A 23193-nucleotide genomic window follows, 5' to 3' on the forward strand; every position below is an offset into this window, starting at 1 on the left:
ATGCAATACTTGGAATTATCGTGAAATAATTATAGTAAGAGTACGAAATCTAAAGAAATAACTAAGTAACAAAATATTTACAAGCATATGGCATCTTAAGATAAGTCTTTGGGCTCGCCTTAACTAAAGCCCGACCAAAGTACAGTCACCAGCAATATGTTACACAACGAAGGCCGCAAAAATATCTGACACGATCTTATTTGTAGAGCCACGAGAGCATTGACGTATATCTCAGGACTGGTCCTACGGACAATAGGATTGGTTGATGAGTTCGCATCACGCGCGCGATTCGTCGCTCTATTTGCGTTAGGCTGCACGATTGGCTCGAATTCGTAACACCGCTGAACTAGTACCAGTTTTAGTGCCCGTAAGGCCCGTCCTGTGATATACGTCAGTGCGACCTTCGTAGAGTAACATTTTATTGCAGGTGCCTGTACAGGATGTCCCGCGGCAGATTCTCTATTTCAAATAATTTTCAAACGCAGTGTGTGCTAATATCCTTTTCATATAGTATCGCAGGGCGTAACTTTTGCATTTATTTCGAAATATGCTGAAAAGGTCATGTGCGTACAAGGTCAACATTTAGATAATGTAATATACAAAAAAAGAAGTTTGAGTTTTTAAAAACAAATTTTGAAAAAGGTCGTCTGCTGCTGAACACCGCGTAGGAAACCGAAAACTGTTAAAATATCTTAAAACAGTTGGCCGGCAAACAATTAATTCTAAGGCACTAAAACCACTGACCATTTACAAGTTTAAGTGTAAGTAATTAACATTATTCAAAATTTAAAATGAGTAGAAAAATAATATTCCATTCGCTCGAAAATATCTCCAATGGTATTAAATTAGGCATTACTGTATATGGCCGACGGCCCAGGGAAGCGGAAGGGGCATACATTTAGTTTAGTTATTTTATTCTCTATGGGGGGGGGGACAGTCCCCCCCCCTGCCCCATGGCGACTTGTCAGTCTATGTCAAATAATATAGCATGCCTTTTTCAGTGTGTGAAGTAGGTATATCATGCAGTTTACAGTTAAAATAAATAACAATACAAGTTTAAATATAAAATAACACTGCGTTATACACAAAGCAAAACCATCGACAAATTAAAATCGTATACGTTTTCATAAACTCGTCTCTAAAGCATTGGGATTTTAACCTATTGTGAATTTTACAGTTATTTCTATCTTATTGTTTTTAAATTATAAGCGTCGTCGCGTTACATATTTAATCTTATTGGAATGAGTGGAATTCTTAGAGTTTAGTAATATTAATTGTTAACCCTTTGTTAATTGCACGAAGGTTTATATTGGTCTGTAGCCACGGGCGTCAGTTGGCGGTCAAAAGGTTACGAAAGATATACAGAAGCTGGTGATAATTGCAATATGCAAGCATGTTCATGCAAGTTAAATTTGGCACATTTACAAGATAGACTTGTATTATATGTTTGTAAGAATGTATTGCCAAAAAATTACACAAAAACTTAAATAAAGTACGTAAAGAGAGCTTCAATTATAATATTATTAACAAAATATATGCTTAAATCTTGTTTACATTTGTGTAACTTTAAGAGTATCTATCGTATTTGACTCTATACCTAACACTAAACTCTATGGTGCGCAGTGACATATGACGTCGATATACAAACATATCGTATTATAAGTTATAAAAATAAATACCAAACGGGTTTACTGACCATCAGTATACCTTAATTGTTTGCAATAAAGACTACAATTGGTCAACTGACTATGTTACGATGGCGTTCATATATACTTATACATTTACTAATTTAACTATAACCTAACTAAGTATCAATTCGAAAATCACTAAAATTCTTATCAAAAGGCACGTAATACCTAATATTAATATAAAATAACCTACACAAACTCGCAATATCAAAATCGGATATATTAAGAAAATTGGCACAATTCAACACTAATAGTCTTCCATTCGGTTAAAAGATTGCAAACCATAGCGAGAAAATAATTCATCAATCGCAAGGTACGGTTAAAAGAATTAATTTCCGTACCTTGTCACAGTGACAATCAATATGGAAGTCGTTAGGGACCTCATACTATTGTCACTGTGACAAGGTACTAAATGGTCCTGAAATTATATTCGTTGACTGTACAGTCGCCATCAGATATATCGGAGCGGCCGAGGTGCTCACAAATATCTGAACACGCCTCTGTTGTCAAGGCGTTAGAGTGCGTGTTCAGATATTTTTGAGCACATCAACCGCTCCGATATATCTGATGGCGAGTTGGCGACTGTACATTACAATGTTTTGTGTCTATGGGATTATGTGATTGGTAGAACGACCGATTCTTATAATATCCGTATGGAATAGGGCGTAGTTGTAAATATTAAAATACCTAATCTATCTTACTAGTAAAGAGGTCGTCAACTGTGTTAAAATACAGTTTAATCTACTAATGTGTTGCACATTTTTATAAACTAAATTCTTAATAAACGAGTATTCAAAGAACTAGAATAAAATATACTAACAGACCTATCAAAAATATGTTTATCACTGTTTGTGTCATTTTCTATCAATAGGTACCACTTGCCGCTTGCCATAAGGACGCTTTGACAAGTTATTCGTATAAAGATAAAAACAAATTTCGTCCTTATGGTCAGAGACAAAGCGGTACCTTTTCCTTGAAACCAACACATTTAATTTACATGCAATAATGGCCAAGGCACTTGGCATTTCTTTATTTTAATTAATATCTATTAGTTTATACTTCGAGTTCCACCATTAAATACCTACACACATACAATAATTCATAAAACTTAGTATACCTTTGTTAAATTGTGTCTCTTTCTAACAAACAATGATAGATAGGGACAAACGATTACCAAAGGTTTGTTAGATTTGACAGACATTTACGAATAACACCATATAAGTCTACAACTAACTAATGTAAGAAATTACGTTTTGGCTGCGAGTAAATGGTACATATGTATCAGTTAAAGTAATAATAATAATATAGTAATAAGTTAAGTTAATTAAATACTTTTACTAAATCTTATATTACCTTTTACTAGAAAATGGCCGCATAACTATCTCAACACCGTCCGAGTTACTATTAAATAAAGAACTACAAAATGAAGACACTCAGTACACAAATACTATATAGATACACAATAACTACATAATTAATATAAGTATAAATAACACAACCATTTCAATTGAGGCTTTAAACAAGCAAACATGGAATAACCTCTACCCGCCCAGAGACCTATAAACAGCCCTCCTGTTCAATTCTAATTTGAACTTTGTGTTGACAAAATAAAATTTAATTTTGCTTGGCAAGGTTTGCCGTATGGGCGGGGCGGCTAGAGGATATCCTACAAATCATTAGCATAATAAAATCAATAACCATGGTAGCTACCATTAAATACCTAAGGATGGTATTCTAACTGTCCAATATTTGATCAAATGTGCATTGCGTCTCACTCTCACATTAAGCTAAATGTGAAACGCAATTACAAATTTGATCAAATATTGGACAGGTGGAATACCACCCTAATTAACAAAGGCCGCTTGTCAACCAAGACGTAATGTTATTTTTCTCAAAAATGGACGGCAAAGTCGACGTTGCCGGTTAAAAAATTGGTCGCGAAGTGCGTAGTTTATGGTCATTCAAAAAATTAAAAAGTTAAATACATTGCAGTCTCGATTTCGGGACTGCAATGTCACATACAAATTCCATTATTTAACGAGTTGCAAACTTTTTAGAACTTTAAATGGCCATATCAAATGAAGGCATAGGTCCCTTAAACAGCCAAACAGATGATCAGCACTTATTATTATAAAGCCTATAACAGACTATCGCACCGCACCGCGACCTTGGAGCGTCGCACCCATAAGTGAGAGCGAGAAACAGATATCTCTTTCTCGCTCTCACTTATGGGTGCGACGCTCCAAGGTCGCGGTGCGGTGCGATAGTCTGTTATAGGCTTAATGTTGGTACCGCGACTATTTAGGTGTCTCAAATAGGTTGGCGTATTTTCAGCAGAAAATACACTTCTTTTTTTTTTAAAGGCGGCAAGCAAATTTTTTTAATGGTTGTTTTTTTTCTGTGAAAATTAGAACGTTGCTTCTGTAAGTTCTGTAAAATATTTCTATTTCTTGCACCATTTTTGAGAAAAGCACTATATATGACTCGGCTGGAAGGCTACTTGCTGGCTTCAGATTCAATTAAACGGACTCCCAAGGTCGTCCGTTTAAAACGAATCCTCAGCCTGCAAGTAGCTACTTCCGAACCTCGACAATAATGTACTATTTTTTTTTTTTCAAATTACTTGGATACAGTTGCTTTAGAAGTTTAGATGCAAGGTGACTAAAATGTTATTGCTTTGCGTTCGTATTAGTATTCGCATAATACGTAACTGCATATTACTGTAAAGCGTACGGTGGTTTTATGCGATAATCGCAACGTTGAACGCATATGCGGCAACGGAATGTAGGAAAAATTACAATGCGCTCACCGCTGCGATTACCGCGTAAAACAAGGTAGTGTCATTAGATTGCGTTGCGCATTGCGTTAAAGAGCCAACAGGAGTGATCATTTTTCCATACAAACCATAGAGAAAAAAATACATAGATTGCTCACGCCATACATCAGTTTTGGTCAAAAGTCTTATGTTGTTGAGCATTAGACTTTCCGGTCGGTGCTACATCTATTGTCAAGTAGCAGTACTGATAGTTCCGCTACTCGATGCTAGATGTCGACACTGAAATTAATAGTCTTTTTGGTACCAAAACTGATGTATGGAGTGAGCACTCTTGTCTTACTATATTTCTCTATGATACAAACGTACTCGACTGTTTCCTCTGTCGGTTTTGAAGTTAGAGCAATGATTTTTTCAACACAGTTTATTATTATTAATATGTGTCGGACTGTTTTGCTTTTTGTTTTTTAAGGCGCTAGAGCATTTCAAATATTCGCAAAAACGGCCTAATTTAAAGAGAAGCACGCGGTATTCAAAATTGACATCAATTAGCCTAAAAGCAAAACAGTCTGGCAAAGATAATTTTATTACCATTTAGATCTAAAAATTTCGTTACATTTGGTTAAGTTTTGGGGGAGGAAACCGTCGAGTACGAAACCTCGTTTTTTGAGATTTATACGCAGGATTTTCCGTCTCGTCCTTATCGCACTAGTTTTAGGAGCCGCTTCCGTTAGCGAGACGGGTATATTTACCTAAAATATTTAAATCTCAGCTCCCGTATCCTCTTAACGCTGCGTTTATCGTACAAAACAACCACGCGCTTTAAAGCCGTATTGCCTATAGGCATAGAGAAATATAGTAAGACAAGAGTGCTCACTCCATACATCAGTTTCGGTACCAAAAAGACTATTATTTTCAGTGTCTACATCTAGCATCAAGTAGCGGAACTATCAGAACCGCTTGACAATAGATGTAGCACCGACCGGAAAGTCTTATGTTGTCGAGCATAAGACTTTCCGGTCTGTGCTATTATGTATGGAGTGAGCAATCTATGTTTTTTTTTCTATGCTATTGGGTGGACTTTCAAAGTCCAGGAGATTCAATCGAGGTACACATAAAACTGGTCGGTGCCGCAGTACTTGGTGGCCAGGGCTTTCCCAGCGGCGGTGGGTGCGCTGAAGGCGAGGTCCGCGGGCCGCAGCGCGGCGCCGAGCAGCGCGGATGCGCGCGCGCAGTCCAGCAGGCGCGCCGCCACGCCGCGCCGCCGGTACGACGCGTGCGTCCAGATGCGGGAAATGCCGCATCTGTTACCAACAATAAATAGCTCAGTAAATTTAAAGAAATAATAGGTGTGACTAGGGTCAATCGCCGGTCAGTTTATAATAAATAAAGTTAATCTTAAAAATAAAGGAAAACCGACTTCAAAAAGGATAAAATAAAATATCCCATTGTATATCCGCCAGCAACTGAAACGTTTAAATTCGGTGCCGAGCCAAAGAGTTACAATACTGCTTATAATATATACTGGGTCTTTCTTTCTTATAAAACTACACTAGGATCGACATAGTTCTACTTCAGTTATAAAAACACCTTTATTGCTGCTTTTATAACTGAAGTTACAAAATGTTTTAAGCTTTTCGATCCGTTTGTACTGTAGTTTTGATAAAAGTAAAATAAAGTTTAACTTCACCTCAGCAGCTCGAACAAGGGTACTTTGCTACTTAAAAACAGTGAGCAAAATCGCATTTTGCTCACTGAGTGAGACAAAATGAGCAAAATGCGATTTTGCTCACTGTTTTTAAGTAGCAAAGTACCCTTGTTCGAGCTGCTGAGGTGAAAACTTAATTATTGGTATATCTTAAGAAAACATAAGTGAATAGGTAAGTGATGAAGAAGGAATACATTTTTCGGGTTCTCTAATATGTTCTCACTGCTGAGGTGAAAAGTTTTGTGAACTATACGAGATCAAAGTAATTTACATCTCGTGCGCTTTTGAGTCCCTTACTACGCTCAAGATTCTAAATTAGATCTAGTATAGAATCTTTCGCTTGCACGGGACTCAAAATAAGCACTCGAAGAAATATCAAACTTTGATCTCTTGTTGTACAAATAACTATTTCACAAAAATGGACGGCAAAGTCGACGTTGCCGGTTAAAAAATAGGTCGCGAAGTGCGTAGTTTATGGTCAGTCAAAAATTAAAAAGGTGTTTTTATAACTAGACTTGACGGGGTGTTAAAGTTATATTATTCTAGTTGATTGATAGAAACTCACTTGACGGGGTAGTCCTCCACTGTGCAGCAGTCAGGGTCCCCGGGTATGAGCTTGAAGGCCCTGGTCTTGGGCTGGACGATGGCACAGCCCACGATCTGCTTCTTATCGATGTATAGGTAGGCCTGTGGATAATAATTTTCATTTATGGTATCAATCGATCGGGTCTGTTTTTAGGATCAAATGTCTATATGGGACCCATTGCATTAAAGTAACACAAAAGTCAGAAATTGTAGTCAAAGGCCGACAGTCGCACTTCACTCGCGAAACGCCCTATACAAAACGGCCAGAGGCCGTGACGTCAAGGTCTCTGGGAGCCCATCTTGTAGTATGGACAAAACAAGAAAATTGCGCTTTTGTCGGTGAAATATTGCGTTTATGTATATAGTTGCTATACAATATTTTTTTGGATGAAATGTAAGGAATCGAATGGTACCCTTACTTTTATCGTTTTTGGATGTTAAAAATATCCATTAAGTCCTAGTCCATTAAGTGAGTTAATCAACTTTTTCTTGTCACACGTTGCTATGGTTACGGTCTCCTGAGTCACCCTTAAAATTCTACGTTTTTCGTATTTAAATGAACCAAACTTGCATTTTATGGTAGTTATAAGACCTTTCCATAATGGGACATCTACTGAGCATGTTAGTAGAACATGGTACAGCGGTTCTTCTAACAATCTATGCTACTATTGTCTCCTCGCTGATGGGACAGAATAACAACAAGAAATAGTTGATTGACCCAAGTGAGTTATAATTATAGTGACTCTAGGTCTATCGTTTAACTGAGGTGGTTAATAAGAAGTTGTGACTATGGACGTGGTTCGAAGACTTGGCTCATGCAGCATTAGTATACTCCACAAACTCACCGCGCTGCCAATACAATCGGGTAGGTTGGGAACTTAGAGCATACAACAACTAGAGTATATGTAAAGTGCCATTCTATGAAATTTGCTAAATATGTAAACAAACCGCCATATTGAAATTGTCAAAAAATATGAATTCACTAGTGACTTTTGTTTACATAGTTAGCAAGTTCCATAGAATGACACTTTATATGTATGTCGTATTTATGTACAAAAATGCCGAATTGCATGCAACACATGCAAAACATTACTCACGCATGCAAAAGATCTGTGTGGAAACACGAAGAAACACACACACACGTTCAAATAAAAACTATAAAAAGTAACACATCACACATTGAAATGTCTTTACAGGATTTTTTGCACATTGTGCAATGTTTTTGACAGAGGGCTACTCCATTACTGTATGCTCTAAGGTTGGGCAGAAAATGAATTCTTGCTTGTGGCACTATAGTTCGTTTATTTTAGAATTTGAAAAAGGTAAACAATCTTGATGTGTCTTTTAATTGAAAAACATGTTTTAAAAATAAGTTACGGCAAATATGTAACAATTATGAATCTAATACGATCATTTATATTCTTCTGCTTTCATAAGTATAAGTTACTGATTTTAAAAACGCGTTTTTCAATTAAAAGACATGTCAAGATCGCTTACCTTCTTTCTAATGCTAAAAAAACGAACTATAGATAGGGTTGTCACTCGATTAGCTACATTAAAATTTAAAATAACCTATTTATTTTAAAATTATAAAAAATATATATTTCAAATTCTCAAAATTAGCTCTTTTATTTTATATAGGTATAACACGATATAGTAACACTTGAAAAACTTTATTTTTAAACTTTCTCATTTACCCCCCAATAGTGGGCTCCATGTTTAAAATTCATTTGTTTACGTTACACGTCCGTCTTTGGGTCACTAATTTACATATGTGTACCAAATTTCAACTTAATTGGTCCAGTAGTTTCCGAGAAATTAGGCTGTGACAGACGTACGAGTGATCCTATAACGGTTCCATTTTTCCTTTTGAGGTACGGGACCCTAAAAATAGGGTCATCACAGTCATCAACTCGTCACTCACCGTGTATGTGTGTATATCTCCGGGCAGGTCCGCGTTGTACCCGAGCTGCGCGTGCACAACCCTGGTGAGCAGGGTTGCCACTCGCTTCCAGTTGGCCTCGCCGCCGCGCACGCGGATGCAGCGGGCACCGTCCCATCTGCCGACGACGCATTCTTCTTTCCAACCCTGAAAAATAGGAAGTATTACTGCAATTTTTTGCCGCCAGAGTGCAGCACAGACAATCAAATATGGGGGTCCCGTTGTTTCCCATAAAGTTTTAAGTCATAATGTATTGTTTTTCATATTATCATTAGTCATAAAACTGAAACCGTTAACATTTCAGGATTTTTGTTTGGTTATTCTATAGATAGATTAGGTTAGGTTTGTTTTATGGCAATCCTGAAAAGTGACGCGTTTCTGAACCAAATGAATTATGACTAACGAAAATTCGGACAAACAATATATTATGGCTTAAGACTACATATTTGGGAAACAACCCTCAAATATACACACTACAATATATAACATTGATACATCAAGAATCGAAACTCAGCTATCCGCCTCTTTATCGCTCGAATATGCAAGTGATAGAGAGGTTATATAACAAAATTTCGACTCCCTCGTTTGCGGTACTTATTGTGGGAGTGGCGCCCCCTACGCAGAGTTACGCGTAATATTCCCTATTAATGGAAAATCAAGTATAATGTTATTTAGTCTACGGACGTGGGGAATGTATGAAGTCTGCAACCATTGAAAAAACGCAATTACCAAAATAAATGGAATAGGGTATTTGCCTCCTAGTCAAATCAGTGTCTTTTTTCGAACTGTCAAAACGATTTTGCTAATATGGAATTTATATGAAACACTAGCATGTGACGTCACAATCAAGTAACAAGTAAAATATAAATTGTGTCTAAAAATAACTGCTGTCTGCGTTTCTCTATTAATCTTCTGGTGCTTTATTTCATGCATGGTGTAATATAATTTATTTTAAATACAGTCAAATACCCTATTGGGTGGGAGTGGGACATGTTACCAGGCAGAATGATAGGTAGTTCAAAATGTTAACAGAATGGCACAGACAAGACATCCTCTAGACTGAGCATAGTAACGCTACCCCCTCTGCCACTTATACGGTAGTTTTACTCCATCTTCGAGTCAATCCCGTGCCGTGATGGGTCCGTGTCTTTGAACTACGTCTAGAGGATTCCTAGTCTATGCAGAATGGTGTCCGCTTTTAAACGAAAGAAGCGCCTAGTGTCCGTTGGCTCGTTGGATAAACGACATTCGGAAGATTGCGGGTCACTTCTGGATGAGATTAGCTAAGGACCGAGATAAGTGGCGTGCTAGAAGAGGCCTAGCTCAGCAGTGGGCGATAAGACTGGTGTGATGCTCATAATAAGAAACACAAGCAAAACATGGGGTCCCAGCGCGCATAAGTTGTTCGCAGAAATCGCGAAGCGTCTGGTTAACGTAACTGGTGACCGAAGAACTGGCGGCTACCTCGCACAACGTATCAGCATTGCGATACAGCGAGGAAATGTCGCCAGCATCCTTGGTACAATGCCTCAAGGGCCTATTTTAGATTTAAGCTAGTTTTTAATTTCTTTTAGTAATACCACTGTATATATCTTGTACATAAGGATAAGCATCGACAGAAACCTTTTTAAAAGAAACATAACCCTCAATGATAACTTACATTGAATTTGAGGACATCAGTGGCGTTGTGGTGGACCAAATGGTCATGCTCGTCCTGAGGATCACCGATCTGAAAAATTAAATTAAAACTTTTAGCATATACTTTTTTTTTAATCGATAAAAGTCATACGATATACGCATTAAACTCAACACTTTTCTACGAGACCCTGCGCTTAAAAAACTTCAGTCTTAAGTCTAGTTGAGTAGATTGAGTAGGAACTCGACATTTTTCGAGCCTTCAAATAAAAACGTCAACAAATTTGTGGGTTTTACTTAATACTATTATCAGAAAAGAAAATAAGGGTTATTGTATGGTGTACCTAACCGGATCCCTTTGTATGACATAATTATTAAAAGTCATAATGTAATGATTGTCAGATTATTATTCGTCATTCTGAAACCGTTAACTTTTCAGGAATTTCGTAAGATTATCCTATAGATAGGTTAGGTTTGGTTTGTTTTATAGCAATCCTGAAAAGTTACGCGTTTCTGAGAAAAACCAAATTATGACTAACGAAAATGCGGACAAACAATACATTATGACTTAAAACTTTATGGGAAACAATAGAGACCCTGTACCTAACCCATGAATTCTTCATAAAGACACATTTTGATATTTTTTATTGTAAATAATAAGTGTAAGGCCTGAGTGGACGCTCGCTCGGCGGAGCGTGCAGCGTGGCTGTGGGCTCACGCGTGATGTGAGCAGCGTGCACTAAGGCCGCTCCTATACGCTTGCATTTGTTTAACATGCACGCCGCACGCCCCGCCCCGCTGCACGCCCAACTCGAGCGTCCACTCAGGCCTTACACTAAGGGTTGTATAAGTACCTGGTATATAACCCCGCACTCGGTGCACTGGGTAGCGCCGAACTGTTTCTGTCCCGCGTCGATCACGTACTGGTTGCTCCCGTCTTTCAATAGCGACAGCGACTTCTTACTGCTTTTACCTGCACACATACAATTAAGTTAAATTATGGACATGTGAAGTTATTGAAGCATATGCTAACGCCAGCTTAACGCTTGGAACGCCGTGCGTAGACGTGCGCGTTGTAATACACAGATCCTTGTGAGAGACGGCACACTGCATGCGTGACGTGTCCGTGCGCGGATTAATCATTTTACACACACGCAGCCGGTGTGCTCTACCCTTATCATCATCTTCCTCGCGTTGTCCCTGCATTTTGCCACGGCTCATGGGAGCCTGGGGTCCGCTTGGCAACTAATCCCAGTAATTGGTGTGGGCACTAGTTTTAGGAAAGCGACTGCCATTTGACCTTCCAACCCAGAGGGTAAACTAGGCCCGTATTGGGATTAGTCCGGTTTCCTCACGATGTTTTCCTTCACCGAAAAGCGATTGGTAAATATCAAATGATATTTCGTACATTAAGTAAGTTCCGAAAAACTCATTGGTACGAGCCGGGGTTTGAACCCGCGACCACCGGATTGCAAGTCGCACGCTCTTACCGCTAGGCCACCAGCGCTATTGCTCTACCCTTATCCTTATTTAAAAAAAAATAACAATATGTACCTAGTTGTTATAGTACGTACCTTTAGAGCCAGGCGTGCAAGTCCCAGGGTTAGGGTTGCTGAATATGGGGAACAGTTTCGTGGCTTCATCTAACTTTGCATCTACTTCTGACACTGAAAAAACAAACAAATAAATATATAAGTATCTCTTTCTTATCTCTGAAATAGCGACCCGCCCCGGCTTCGCACGGGTTAACAAATTATACATAAACCTTCCTCTTGAATCACTCTATCTATTTAAAAAACCCGCATCAAAATCCGTTGCGTAGTTTTAATGATCTAAGCATACATAGGGACAGACAGACAGCGGGAAGCGACTTTGTTTATACTATGTTGTGATGTTCTGGTCTATATGGAATCTTCAATGTGATTATAACGAGCACAAACTCAATTAGCCATACCCTATAGCAGCGGTCGCCAGCCTGCGGCCCGCGGCCCGTGAACCTGTCACTTGCGGCCCGCGAGCCTATTTTGTATGTAATATTGACAAACGACAATGTCTGATAAAGTCATAAATATTAACAAAGTGCGGCCCGCGTCAACTTCGTTAACTACTATGTGGCCCTTGGCTGCTAAAAGGTTGCCGACCGCTGCCCTATTGCATAGTCGCTGAAGTTACGTTGGTATTCGAAATTTTAGTTTAATTGGACATCGTGAAATACTAAAAAAATGCTTTAAGCACAGAATAAATAATAGCACTAGGTACAGAAAACTCACTCTCTAACAAAACGCGTCTGTTACGATCAGGACAGATATGGCCGCTAGGTGGCGACAGCGCCACGCGCGGCTTATGGCTAGCCACCAAAATTGGTGTGGAACAGATGTACTTTTAGCTACCTGTAGCAAAGCGACGAAATTGCGGAGTGAGCCACGCCTGCTTTAAGATTTGAGCTTTCGAAAAATTGAAAGTAGCGTCTCATATTACCTATATCATTATATCCTATGAGTCTTATCCGTAAAATGTACAAATGTAGTGCATAATCTTTTACCATCGTATTTTCCCGGAGACGCACGAACGTGCTATTGTTATGCTGTTTCAGTCAGGCTCGGTACAAAAAGTACTGAGGTTGACTGAAGTAGCATGATAAATACGAACATTTCCGAGAAAATACGATGGCAAAGGATTACGCATTACATCTGTATTATAACTATCCGTCTATCTGTCTTACCTTTTATCGGCTATATGACAACAATAAGTCAGTGGCATATTAAAATAAGTTGGAAAAGAAACAAGGTTTTTGAAGTGAAAACTTCTTTAGCGGCGCTGTGCACTTTTTGAGGTGGGGAAAAAATGTTAAACTCGAGACAGCGTAAGACGATCACGTGACCGTAAGATTTAGATGGCCACTCATTTAGATGGCATAAAAAAGAAAAATAAAGAAAGACTCAATGACATTACATGAAAAACTGTTACATGTAATGTCAATTGAGTTCTTCTTTATTGATTTAAATGACATCTAGTGAGTTTCGCTCTAACTGGTATTAAATATAACTCGAGTACTAACAGTGATGTGCTTAGGGGTTTCAAGTAATTAACGCTAACGCTAGATGGCGTTAACCTCAATTATACATAGTGCATTTTGCACTAGTTATTGAGTTTTCACTTCTGCCGGCACTCCCTGAGTGCAACCCGTTGTTTTTTTTTTTAAGAACCTGACATTCGGATTCGATTGACAAACAGTGTAAACATTTTCAATATTCATCAGAAAACAATGGGATGTCAAAATGTGCATATTTTTGAATACAATTATATTTGATATTTCAAATATTTCATTACACAAAAATGGTAATGTTACACCCACTTTCAATGACGTACAAAGGTCAACAGTTTTCACTCATCAGTAGTTTCATTACCTACTTCCAATTTTAAACCGAGCGAAAGCGAAATTCTCGAAAATAAATAAATATGTGGCTATGGAGGATACCGGACCAAATAGTATAGGTAAAGGTATAGGGGAGAAATAAGTTGTTGGCAAAAATTTCATTTTTGGTACAAGCTTTTATCGCTGACTGTACTTTCTTACGACAGACAAATAATACTCATCGAGACAATTCTAAAAACCCCTAACACAATTAGGTTACGTTGTTTCATCACAGAGTTCCTATGGCCACCTCCTGTCTCCATCATCAGATCAGTTCGACAGTACCATATTATTGTATTGTCATCAGAACTACAACTGCCAATTTTCATGACGCTACGATCCTTGGAAGATGGTTACATTAGTTACCTTAGATTCCATTACATAGTTACATACAGGTCGACCTAATAAAAGCTTGTTAAAAAAAATAGATTGACCTAACTAAAGTGTAATTCTATGAACTCAGAGACGATTTCAATATGGCAGTTTGATTACATAGAGTTAGACCAAGAAAAGTCTGCAGCGATTTTCATAGCCCACGCAGTGCACGCGCTATTTACACGCACTTTACACGTCATAAATTCATGGAAGTTTGACGTTTAAAATGACACTTGCACTGCGTGGGCTATCAAAATCGCTGCAGACTTTTCTCGGTCTGACTGGTTAGCAAGTTCCATAGAATGTCACTTTACCACCTGATTCGCCACGCTTCATTGCTTCTCTGTCCATCCACTTCCCTATTATAGTCCTCACAACACTATACTTCATATTAGCATATCTGGAAGTTTCTAGAGCTGCCTCCGTCACATCACCCTTTTCTTTCAACAACTGGTTGTATATGTTTATCACTATTTCCTGAGCGGTTATGCACTTTTTCTTTGGCGGCATTGTATCTTTTGAAATATTATGATTTTTTTCCCAAAGTTTGTGAAGATTGACACTAGATTTTAAGGTTTACATTTAGGAACAACTTGCTTTGCGATTAGTAATTTTATACTAGAAAATTGGATGAAGGTAGATTAAGTTGTTACATGACACCCCTCTACCCTCAGAAATTTAATCATAACATTATTCTTTTAGGGGAAAGAAAAACGTGTCGGGTTAAATTATGACTGATATAGATAGCGCACGAACGCCACGAACTCGCATGCGATTTTAGTTACATCACGTTACTGTTGGTTACGTCCAATTCAACCAATCGATCAAAACCCACAATGTAATGAAACCATTGACTTATATCTCAGGATTGGCCTTATATATTATATGTCAATGAATGAAACTCGCATCGTTTAAATGAGCCCTTACTTTACTGTCGGCATTCCGCCACTGATGGGCACCTTCAACATTATTTTGAAGCAGCAATCATTACAACTATTGAGCGCCGGAGGTTTGTAGTTACGAGTGTTACGACTACCCGTGTTATATCTCGCTTTAATTATTTAAAAGGGGGTTAATTTGTAGTTTTCATGTTTAGTTTTAACCGGTTTTTAACCACGAGCAAATGACATGACAAAATTCACACGGAAACTAGACCACATTTGCAAGGGCAGGCTTCAACCAAAACCTTAATATTAACTTGATAGAAAAAAATCATGAAAACATCATGTCTAATTTTAATTTCACTAGTTTATCGTTACTCTGCATACCACAGCAGTATAAATATTACACTGATTTCAACTTCCACGATTTTTACACATTTCGTTTCGGAAACGTTGGAGGTAAATCTTAAAACTTACATACGCGATTAAGTCCCGTTGTACAATTAAAGTATAATATTAGTATAAAAAGGATGGTATCTATACCAGGATGACCGGGCGGGCCACCTAAAAGCCTGAGGGGGCACAGTTTAAGTATAGATGTACCTCTCCTCCAATCCGTTTGCATCATCAGGAGAATCTTAAGTGTTTATAAAAAACGTATTATTGATGTTTTAACAAACCCTACAATTTAAGTAGGTACTTCTTCTAGTTTCTTACTTATAATGTATTTCCAGTACCTACCAAATATATAAATATAACTAACCATTCTATGTTGTTGTTGACACCGGGAGCCCTTAAGACTAACGGTGATTAGTTTAGCTCTGAATGAACATTATTCATACTAATTAGTGGTAAGCGCCGTGGGCCACACATATGGTAGATATAATGGTAATTAGTGTAATAAGTATAACTTGTAGTGGCTGTTTGTTTACCTAAATAAATGAAAAAAAAAAAAATCTGCATGTTCGATTCGTAATTGATAACTATTGCTTGAAAACGACACACATAGCTGCCAACTAGACTACTTTACTTACACAGCACAGCTGGTAAACTTACCAGGAGTAACGGTGGAGGTTCCAGCTGGTACAGACACGCTGGCAAACTTACCAGGAGTAACGGTGGAGGTGGAGGTTCCAGCTGGTACAGAGACGCTGGTAAACTTACCAGGAGTAACGGTGGAGGTTCCAGCTGGTACAGACGCTGGTAAACTTACCAGGAGTAACGGTGGAGGTGGAGGTTCCAGCTGGTACAGAGACGCTGGTAAACTTACCAGGAGTAACGGTGGAGGTTCCAGCTGGTACAGACGCTGGTAAACTTACCAGGAGTAACGGTGGAGGTGGAGGTTCCAGCTGGTACAGACACGCTGGCAAACTTACCAGGAGTAACGGTGGAGGTTCCAGCTGGTACAGAGACGCTGGTAAACTTACCAGGAGTAACGGTGGAGGTGGAGGTTCCAGCTGGTACAGAGACGCTGGTAAACTTACCAGGAGTAACGGTGGAGGTTCCAGCTGGTACAGACGCTGGTAAACTTACCAGGAGTAACGGTGGAGGTGGAGGTTCCAGCTGGTACAGACGCTGGTAAACTTACCAGGAGTAACGGTGGAGGTTCCAGCTGGTACAGACGCTGGTAAACTTACCAGGAGTAACGGTGGAGGTGGAGGTTCCAGCTGGTACAGACGCTGGTAAACTTACCAGGAGTAACGGTGGAGGTTCCAGCTGGTACAGACACGCTGGCAAACTTACCAGGAGTAACGGTGGAGGTGGAGGTTCCAGCTGGTACAGAGACGCTGGTAAACTTACCAGGAGTAACGGTGGAGGTTCCAGCTGGTACAGACGCTGGTAAACTTACCAGGAGTAACGGTGGAGGTTCCAGCTGGTACAGACACGCTGGCAAACTTACCAGGAGTAACGGTGGAGGTGGAGGTTCCAGCTGGTACAGAGACGCTGGTAAACTTACCAGGAGTAACGGTGGAGGTTCCAGCTGGTACAGACGCTGGTAAACTTACCAGGAGTAACGGTGGAGGTTCCAGCTGGTACAGACACGCTGGCAAACTTACCAGGAGTAACGGTGGAGGTGGAGGTTCCAGCTGGTACAGAGACGCTGGTAAACTTACCAGGAGTAACGGTGGAGGTTCCAGCTGGTACAGACGCTGGTAAACTTACCAGGAGTAACGGTGGAGGTTCCAGCTGGTACAGACGCTGGTAAACTTACCAGGAGTAACGGTGGAGGTTCCAGCTGGTACAGACACGCTGGCAAACTTACCAGGAGTAACGGTGGAGGTGGAGGTTCCAGCTGGTACAGAGACGCTGGTAAACTTACCAGGAGTAACGGTGGAGGTTCCAGCTGGTACAGACGCTGGTAAACTTACCAGGAGTAACGGTGGAGGTTCCAGCTGGTACAGACGCTGGTAAACTTACCAGGAGTAACGGTGGAGGTTCCAGCTGGTACAGCTGGTGCATCAGGTTGCGTCATCATGAGGATCTGCTCGTCCAGCATCTTCAGCTCGCGTTCGATCTCGTCTAGGTCGGTCAACTCCTCTTGGGGTACTGCTGAGATAATATACAGGTTAACAAAATCTAGCGATATTTAGTTAGACTGTGAGCATATTTTCCTTAGACATTTGCACCTCTTGTGCATCGTGTGTTTACTCTAGATATGACTAGCGGCACAGAATAAATAATAGTACTAGGTACAGAAGACTCACACTCTAACAAAACACGTCTGTCACGATCAGCACAGATATGGCCGCTAGGTGGCGACAGCACCACGCGCGGCTTATGGCTAGCCACCAAAATTGGTGTGGAACGGATGTACTTTTAGCTACCTGTAGCAAAGTGACGATTCTAGTTTTATAAGGTATTTATTTATCTATGGGCCAGTAGTTGTCTGAAAATAAAGATTTTTCATGAAAACACATCTAATTTAGATAGATACCTGCAGGTACATTATCTTGGACTAGTATGAACCCGCCGTCTACTGGTAGGAACTGTCCATTCGGTACATCACCGTGGTCTGTCTTGTGCAGTTCCATCATCGTCACATCAGCTGACTCCGCTGCCTCAGTGGCCTTCACTGACTTGTCAGTGCCTGAAAAAGGAATTAGCATAAAAATCCAGTGGCAGTGTTTGTAGAACTAGAAACTTACTTCCAGGTAATGCCGAAAATAAATTCTAATTCTAATTATTCACTCATTTATATCACTACATAGTATAAAACAAAGTCAATTGCCGCTGTCTGTCTATAGTCCCTATGTATGCTTAGATCTTTAAAAGTACGCAACGGATTTTGATGTGGGTTTTTTAAAAGATAAGAGTGATTCAATAGGAAGGTTTATGTACAATTTGTTAACCCGTGCGAAGGCGTGGCGGGGCGCTAGTATACACATATCCTAAAATGGTATCATTCTATAGTCTTCATCAGAAGTTCGACATTAAAAGGGTGCGTTCCTAGCGAAAATGGAAGTTACTACAAAAAATAAACAGAACTTCTAGATACATATATGTGTTTTCTCTTCGTCTTTTTGAACTGGCTTGGCCACTCAGGTCAAAAGATAACATTCCCTCACCTAACTCTACAATGACTGCTCCGTCCTGCGGCAGGGCCTGCCCCGACACAGGTATAGCGGTAACGGGCTGGAAGATCGGGTTGGTCCCCTGTGACAGTGCTATTAAAGCATGTTAGCTCAGGTCAAAACATAACGTTCCCTTACCTAACTCTATAATGACTGCTCCGTCCTGTGGCAGAGCCTGCCCCGACACAGGTATAGCGGTGACGTGCTGGAAGATCGGGTTGGTCCCCTGTGACAGTGCTATTAAAGCATGGCAGCTCAGGTCAAAACATAACGTTCCCTTACCTAACTCTATAATGACTGCTCCGTCCTGCGGCAGAGCCTGCTCCGACACAGGTATAGCGGTAACGGGCTGGAAGATCGGGTCGGTGTCCTCTATGACAGTGCTATTAAAGCATGGCAGCTCAGGGCAAAACATGATATATTTATTTACCTAACTCTATAATGACTGCTCCGTCCTGCGGCAGGGCCTGCCCCGACACAGGTATAGCGGTAACGGGCTGGAAGATCAGGTTGGTCCCCTGTGACAGTGCTATTAAAGCATGGTAGCTCAGGTCAAAACATAACGTTCCCTTACCTAACTCTATAATGACTGCTCCGTCCTGTGGCAGAGCCTGCTCGACACAGGTATAGCAAGCATGGCAGCTCAGGTCAAAACATGGTATATTTCCTTACCTAACTCTATAATGACTGCTCCGTCCTGCGGCAGAGCCTGCCCCAACACAGGTATAGCGGTAACGGGCTGGAAGATCGGGTCAGTGTCCTCTATGACAGTGCTATTAAAGCACGGCAGCTCAGGCCTGGGTGCTGGTTCATCCTCCTCCTCCCATTGGCTGAGGAGCGCTTCTATGGTTAACTTCTCTTTGCCAAAAGGGTCCACTTTATCTGTAAGAAGTTAACATGGATTAAATGGTATACTGAGACAATCGAATATTTGCTGAGGTTTATTGTAATAGGCAACAGTGTAATTGGCGGCGCAAAGAGCTGTATTAGGGAGTGCTGTACTAGTTTCCTATACAAATACAGTACTGGAACCGGGAATAAATGAAATGAAAATGAAATGAAAGTTTATTCACGAGAATATATGGTACAGTAGATGTTATGTGTACATATTGACCCATGATATTTTCGGCCTTATGGCATGTGAAAATTATTTGTATTGACATAGTTCATGCATGTCAAAAGAAAATACGTTACAAAAATGTCGCGTTTACTAAAAAAACTACTACTGGAACTCCCAGTTCTCGCCATACAAACACAGTACCGGGAGCATTCCCTAAGCTGTATAGATGTACAATTATACATCCACAGACTGTTCACACTAGCAGCAAGTATTTTTTCTAACGGTAGGACACCAACTAATATGATGAAATTACAATATGATGACAGTTGAATAAAATGCGTTTACTGACCTGTGTTACGCAATTCATTGAAGTTTTGGCTTAGATAAATCCATACTAATATTATAAATGCGACAGTGTCTGTCTGTTACCTCTTCACGCTTAAATTAACCGCTGAACCGATTTAGTTGAAATTTGGTATGAAGATAGTTTGTGTCCCGGGAAAGGACATAGGATACTTTTTATCTCAGAACTCGCCCCTTAAGGGGGTGAAAAGGGGGGTGGAAATTTGTATGGGCAATCAATAACCGCTGAACCCATTTAGTTGAAATTTGGTATGGAGATAGTTTGAGTCCCAGGGGAGTCATAGGGTAGTTTTTATCCCAAAAATCTCCCTTTAAGGGGGTGAAAAGGGGGTGGAAGTTTGTATGAGGAATCGTTAAAAAGCAGATTGGGTAAAAATAAGCTACCCAAATTACTAACTCCACGTAGACGAAATCGCGGGCAAAAGCTAGTTACTACTAAAAACAATCCTATTTATGCAATGTAAACCAAAAATGTGCCTACCTTTGTCCAATTCTTGTGAGGAATTTTGACTCGTCATGGAAACGTTATTCATGCTCAGATTATTGGCCGAAACGTTTGAAACTGTGCTGTTATTTATAACAGCCGAATCAGACTTGTTCATATACTGGTTGCCTTTAGCGAACATCTTGTTTTTCAGCGCTTTAGGCTTTCTGATTCTGTGTCGGACTCCCATGTTTATCTGTCCTGATTTTCTCTTGCGTCTGTGTGGGTGGCTTGAGAAGAGACGACGGTTAATTGTTATTGAGGTATCAATAGCGCTAGGAATTTTATTTGTAAAGCTGCTATTTAAGTCCGGGCTAGAATTGCCATAGAAAGACTTGGCTGATATCTTCAACTTATCACTATTGAAAAGAGACAGACGAGCTTTAGGAGCCGAATTGGCATCGATTTTAGGGTATTTAGACGCAGGACCGTACTCAGTAAGGCTGTTGTTACGCAGTCTTTTGTGGCTTATCTCACTTTCACCGGATTCAGGGCTTTCGGCTATTTCAACAACAGAGCGTCTGTGACTTAGCTTTGGGGGTGACATGGTAGCTTCAGTAGTATGAGGAGTCTTTAACATTTGTGTTGGTGACAGGTTTGTGCCTAAATCCATCTTAGTCAAGCTCACGACTGGGTTCTTATTCGTTGGCGTAACATTCTTCCTCTGTTCTAACAATACACCTTTAAAACTTTGTAGTTTCGGTGTCATCTTCGGTGTTCTATTGGACCTTCTTAAAGTTTTCGTTGGTGTGTTTTCTTTGGTGTCCGTACCGGAGTCCGTATCGAAGTTAAGATCCTTTAAAGAGCTGCTGCAGCTCTCCGTGTCAGCTATTAAGGATGCGAGGCTCTTCCGGGCCTTGCTTGAGGTAGAGGACGTTGTATGGACACTGTTGCATGAATGTGTGGAGGACGGTGTCCCGGGGTGGTTCTGCATGTGCGGGGTCACCGGAGTGGACTGGGAGCCGGTACATTTCTCCGGACAGGAGTACCGGGTGTGGTACTTGTTGAGAGTGAATGGTGATTTGATGAAGCTCTTCAGATCGTGGTTTTCTTTGAGCAGTTTTGAGCTTCGAGTGCCATCTGTTGAGAAAATGAGTATTGATAAACATATCATGTTTGTCAGAATTAAGGATATTGGAATCATTCTGTATCCGAAAATGCAGGCTTGATTTTGTAAATAATTTTATGGACAATGTATTTAAAGGATTTGTGCTAATTTTATTTTTAAAAGCAGTAAATAAATAAATATTATAGGACATTTTTACACAATTTGAGTAAGCCCCACGGTAAGCACAAGCAGGCTTGTGTTGTGGGTACACAGACAAGTGTATGTTGTATGATAATACCAGAAAGAATGGCCATGGCAGTTCTTATTATAAAAACCTGTTATTTGGTTAGGGGTCTGGCCCTTTACTTGATGCTCACAAACCAAAATATGCAGGGAGTCTTCATGTGAGCTTTGTGTCTTAAATTATTATTACATGATGTGATATGTTGAATATTTTCAATGCTAATACCCAATAAAGATGTGCTCATTTCATTCATTAACTAATAAACATTGAATGGTTTGATATAAGGAGTTTTCTTGTGTTTATAACTAAGAAAAGTACATGTTATAACCTAATATTAACCTTGGTTTATGATAAACTTTTATAAGCAACTTGTAGTATTTGGAAAACTAGTCTTAAACGTAAACCCTTTCTAAATAATATGATAATCTAATATTGTCTAGTTTAGTATGGTTTAAGTGGCAAATGAGGATATGATAAACCATACTGAAGGACAAATTAACCTAACTTTTAAATTTACAATCATAAATTCACTTTAAACATAACATGAATGTATTGATTGTAGATGCAGCAGGTTTTCAGTATGAGCACAAATATGCAATGTAAGAGTACAAGTTACTAATACAGTAAGATAACAGAGAAGATGGCAAATACCAGTATGTTCTAAATCAGACCTTAACATCTGGCCTCAATTAAAAATGGGGTCAAACCAGTCATTGACTTCTAAACAATCATAGCTGGGCACAGATTAGCGATTAAAAACAAAGTAATTAAAAAACTGTATACGTAAAGTTGTTTTGATACTTACGCCAATGGCGTTCTGGCGTCTTAGGCACGCCGTGGTCGACTTCGTCTCCTGAGCTAGAGTCCAGGGTGCCCATGATGCCCAGGTCGCAGTCATCGCTGTCGCTCTCGCTGTTCACCACCGGCAGCCTCCGATGCCTCGTCAGAGATTCCCTCGATGCCTCCAATTCACTTTGAAACAGCCCCTTCTTTCTTTCACTCATTTTAGGCGTGTGAGTGTGGGGAAGCCGTGATGAACGTCGCGGAGTTACCGCAGACATCATAGACGTTGTTATAATAGTTTTTAATAAACACCAACTCGATGTAACCCGCGTCGAGTTACATGACCAACCGACTACGTATCTTGATCAATCTAATTATATGAATCAAAATACACACGAATAACAAACAATAATATGTTCAAGTAACCGTGAGCGTATTAAGAGTAATAACACGATGTTAAATAGTGAAAAACAACACAAAAAGACTTCTAAAAATGGTGTAAATGGAACGCAATGAAACGTTAGCGCAGCGAGTCAAGCAACCATTGTTGTTTGGCGCGTAAACATCTGTCACCATTTAACGGTATTGCCATGCGTTATGTTAATAGCGCGAATAGTGGCGCCTTTTTCTTATCTTT

The 23193-nt window shown here is 39.8% G+C and overlaps 1 protein-coding gene across 1 annotated transcript; it reads right to left on the minus strand.

The window, feature by feature from the left end:
- Window positions 1–5560: 5560 nt before the first annotated feature.
- On the minus strand, window positions 5561–23193 carry LOC134657858 (N-acetyltransferase eco). The gene is given in 14 exon segments (XM_063513437.1): window positions 5561–5765; window positions 6735–6856; window positions 8679–8843; window positions 10357–10425; window positions 11186–11294; window positions 11902–11992; window positions 14084–14087; window positions 15054–15080; window positions 17431–17549; window positions 17938–18079; window positions 18433–18449; window positions 19190–19456; window positions 20479–21561; window positions 22579–23193. Coding segments are annotated over 14 exon segments (2679 nt in total). The 5' UTR covers window positions 22838–23193.

The sequence above is a fragment of the Cydia amplana genome, chromosome 21 (genome assembly GCF_948474715.1).
Source record: "Cydia amplana chromosome 21, ilCydAmpl1.1, whole genome shotgun sequence".
Taxonomy (NCBI): Eukaryota; Metazoa; Arthropoda; class Insecta; order Lepidoptera; family Tortricidae; genus Cydia; species Cydia amplana.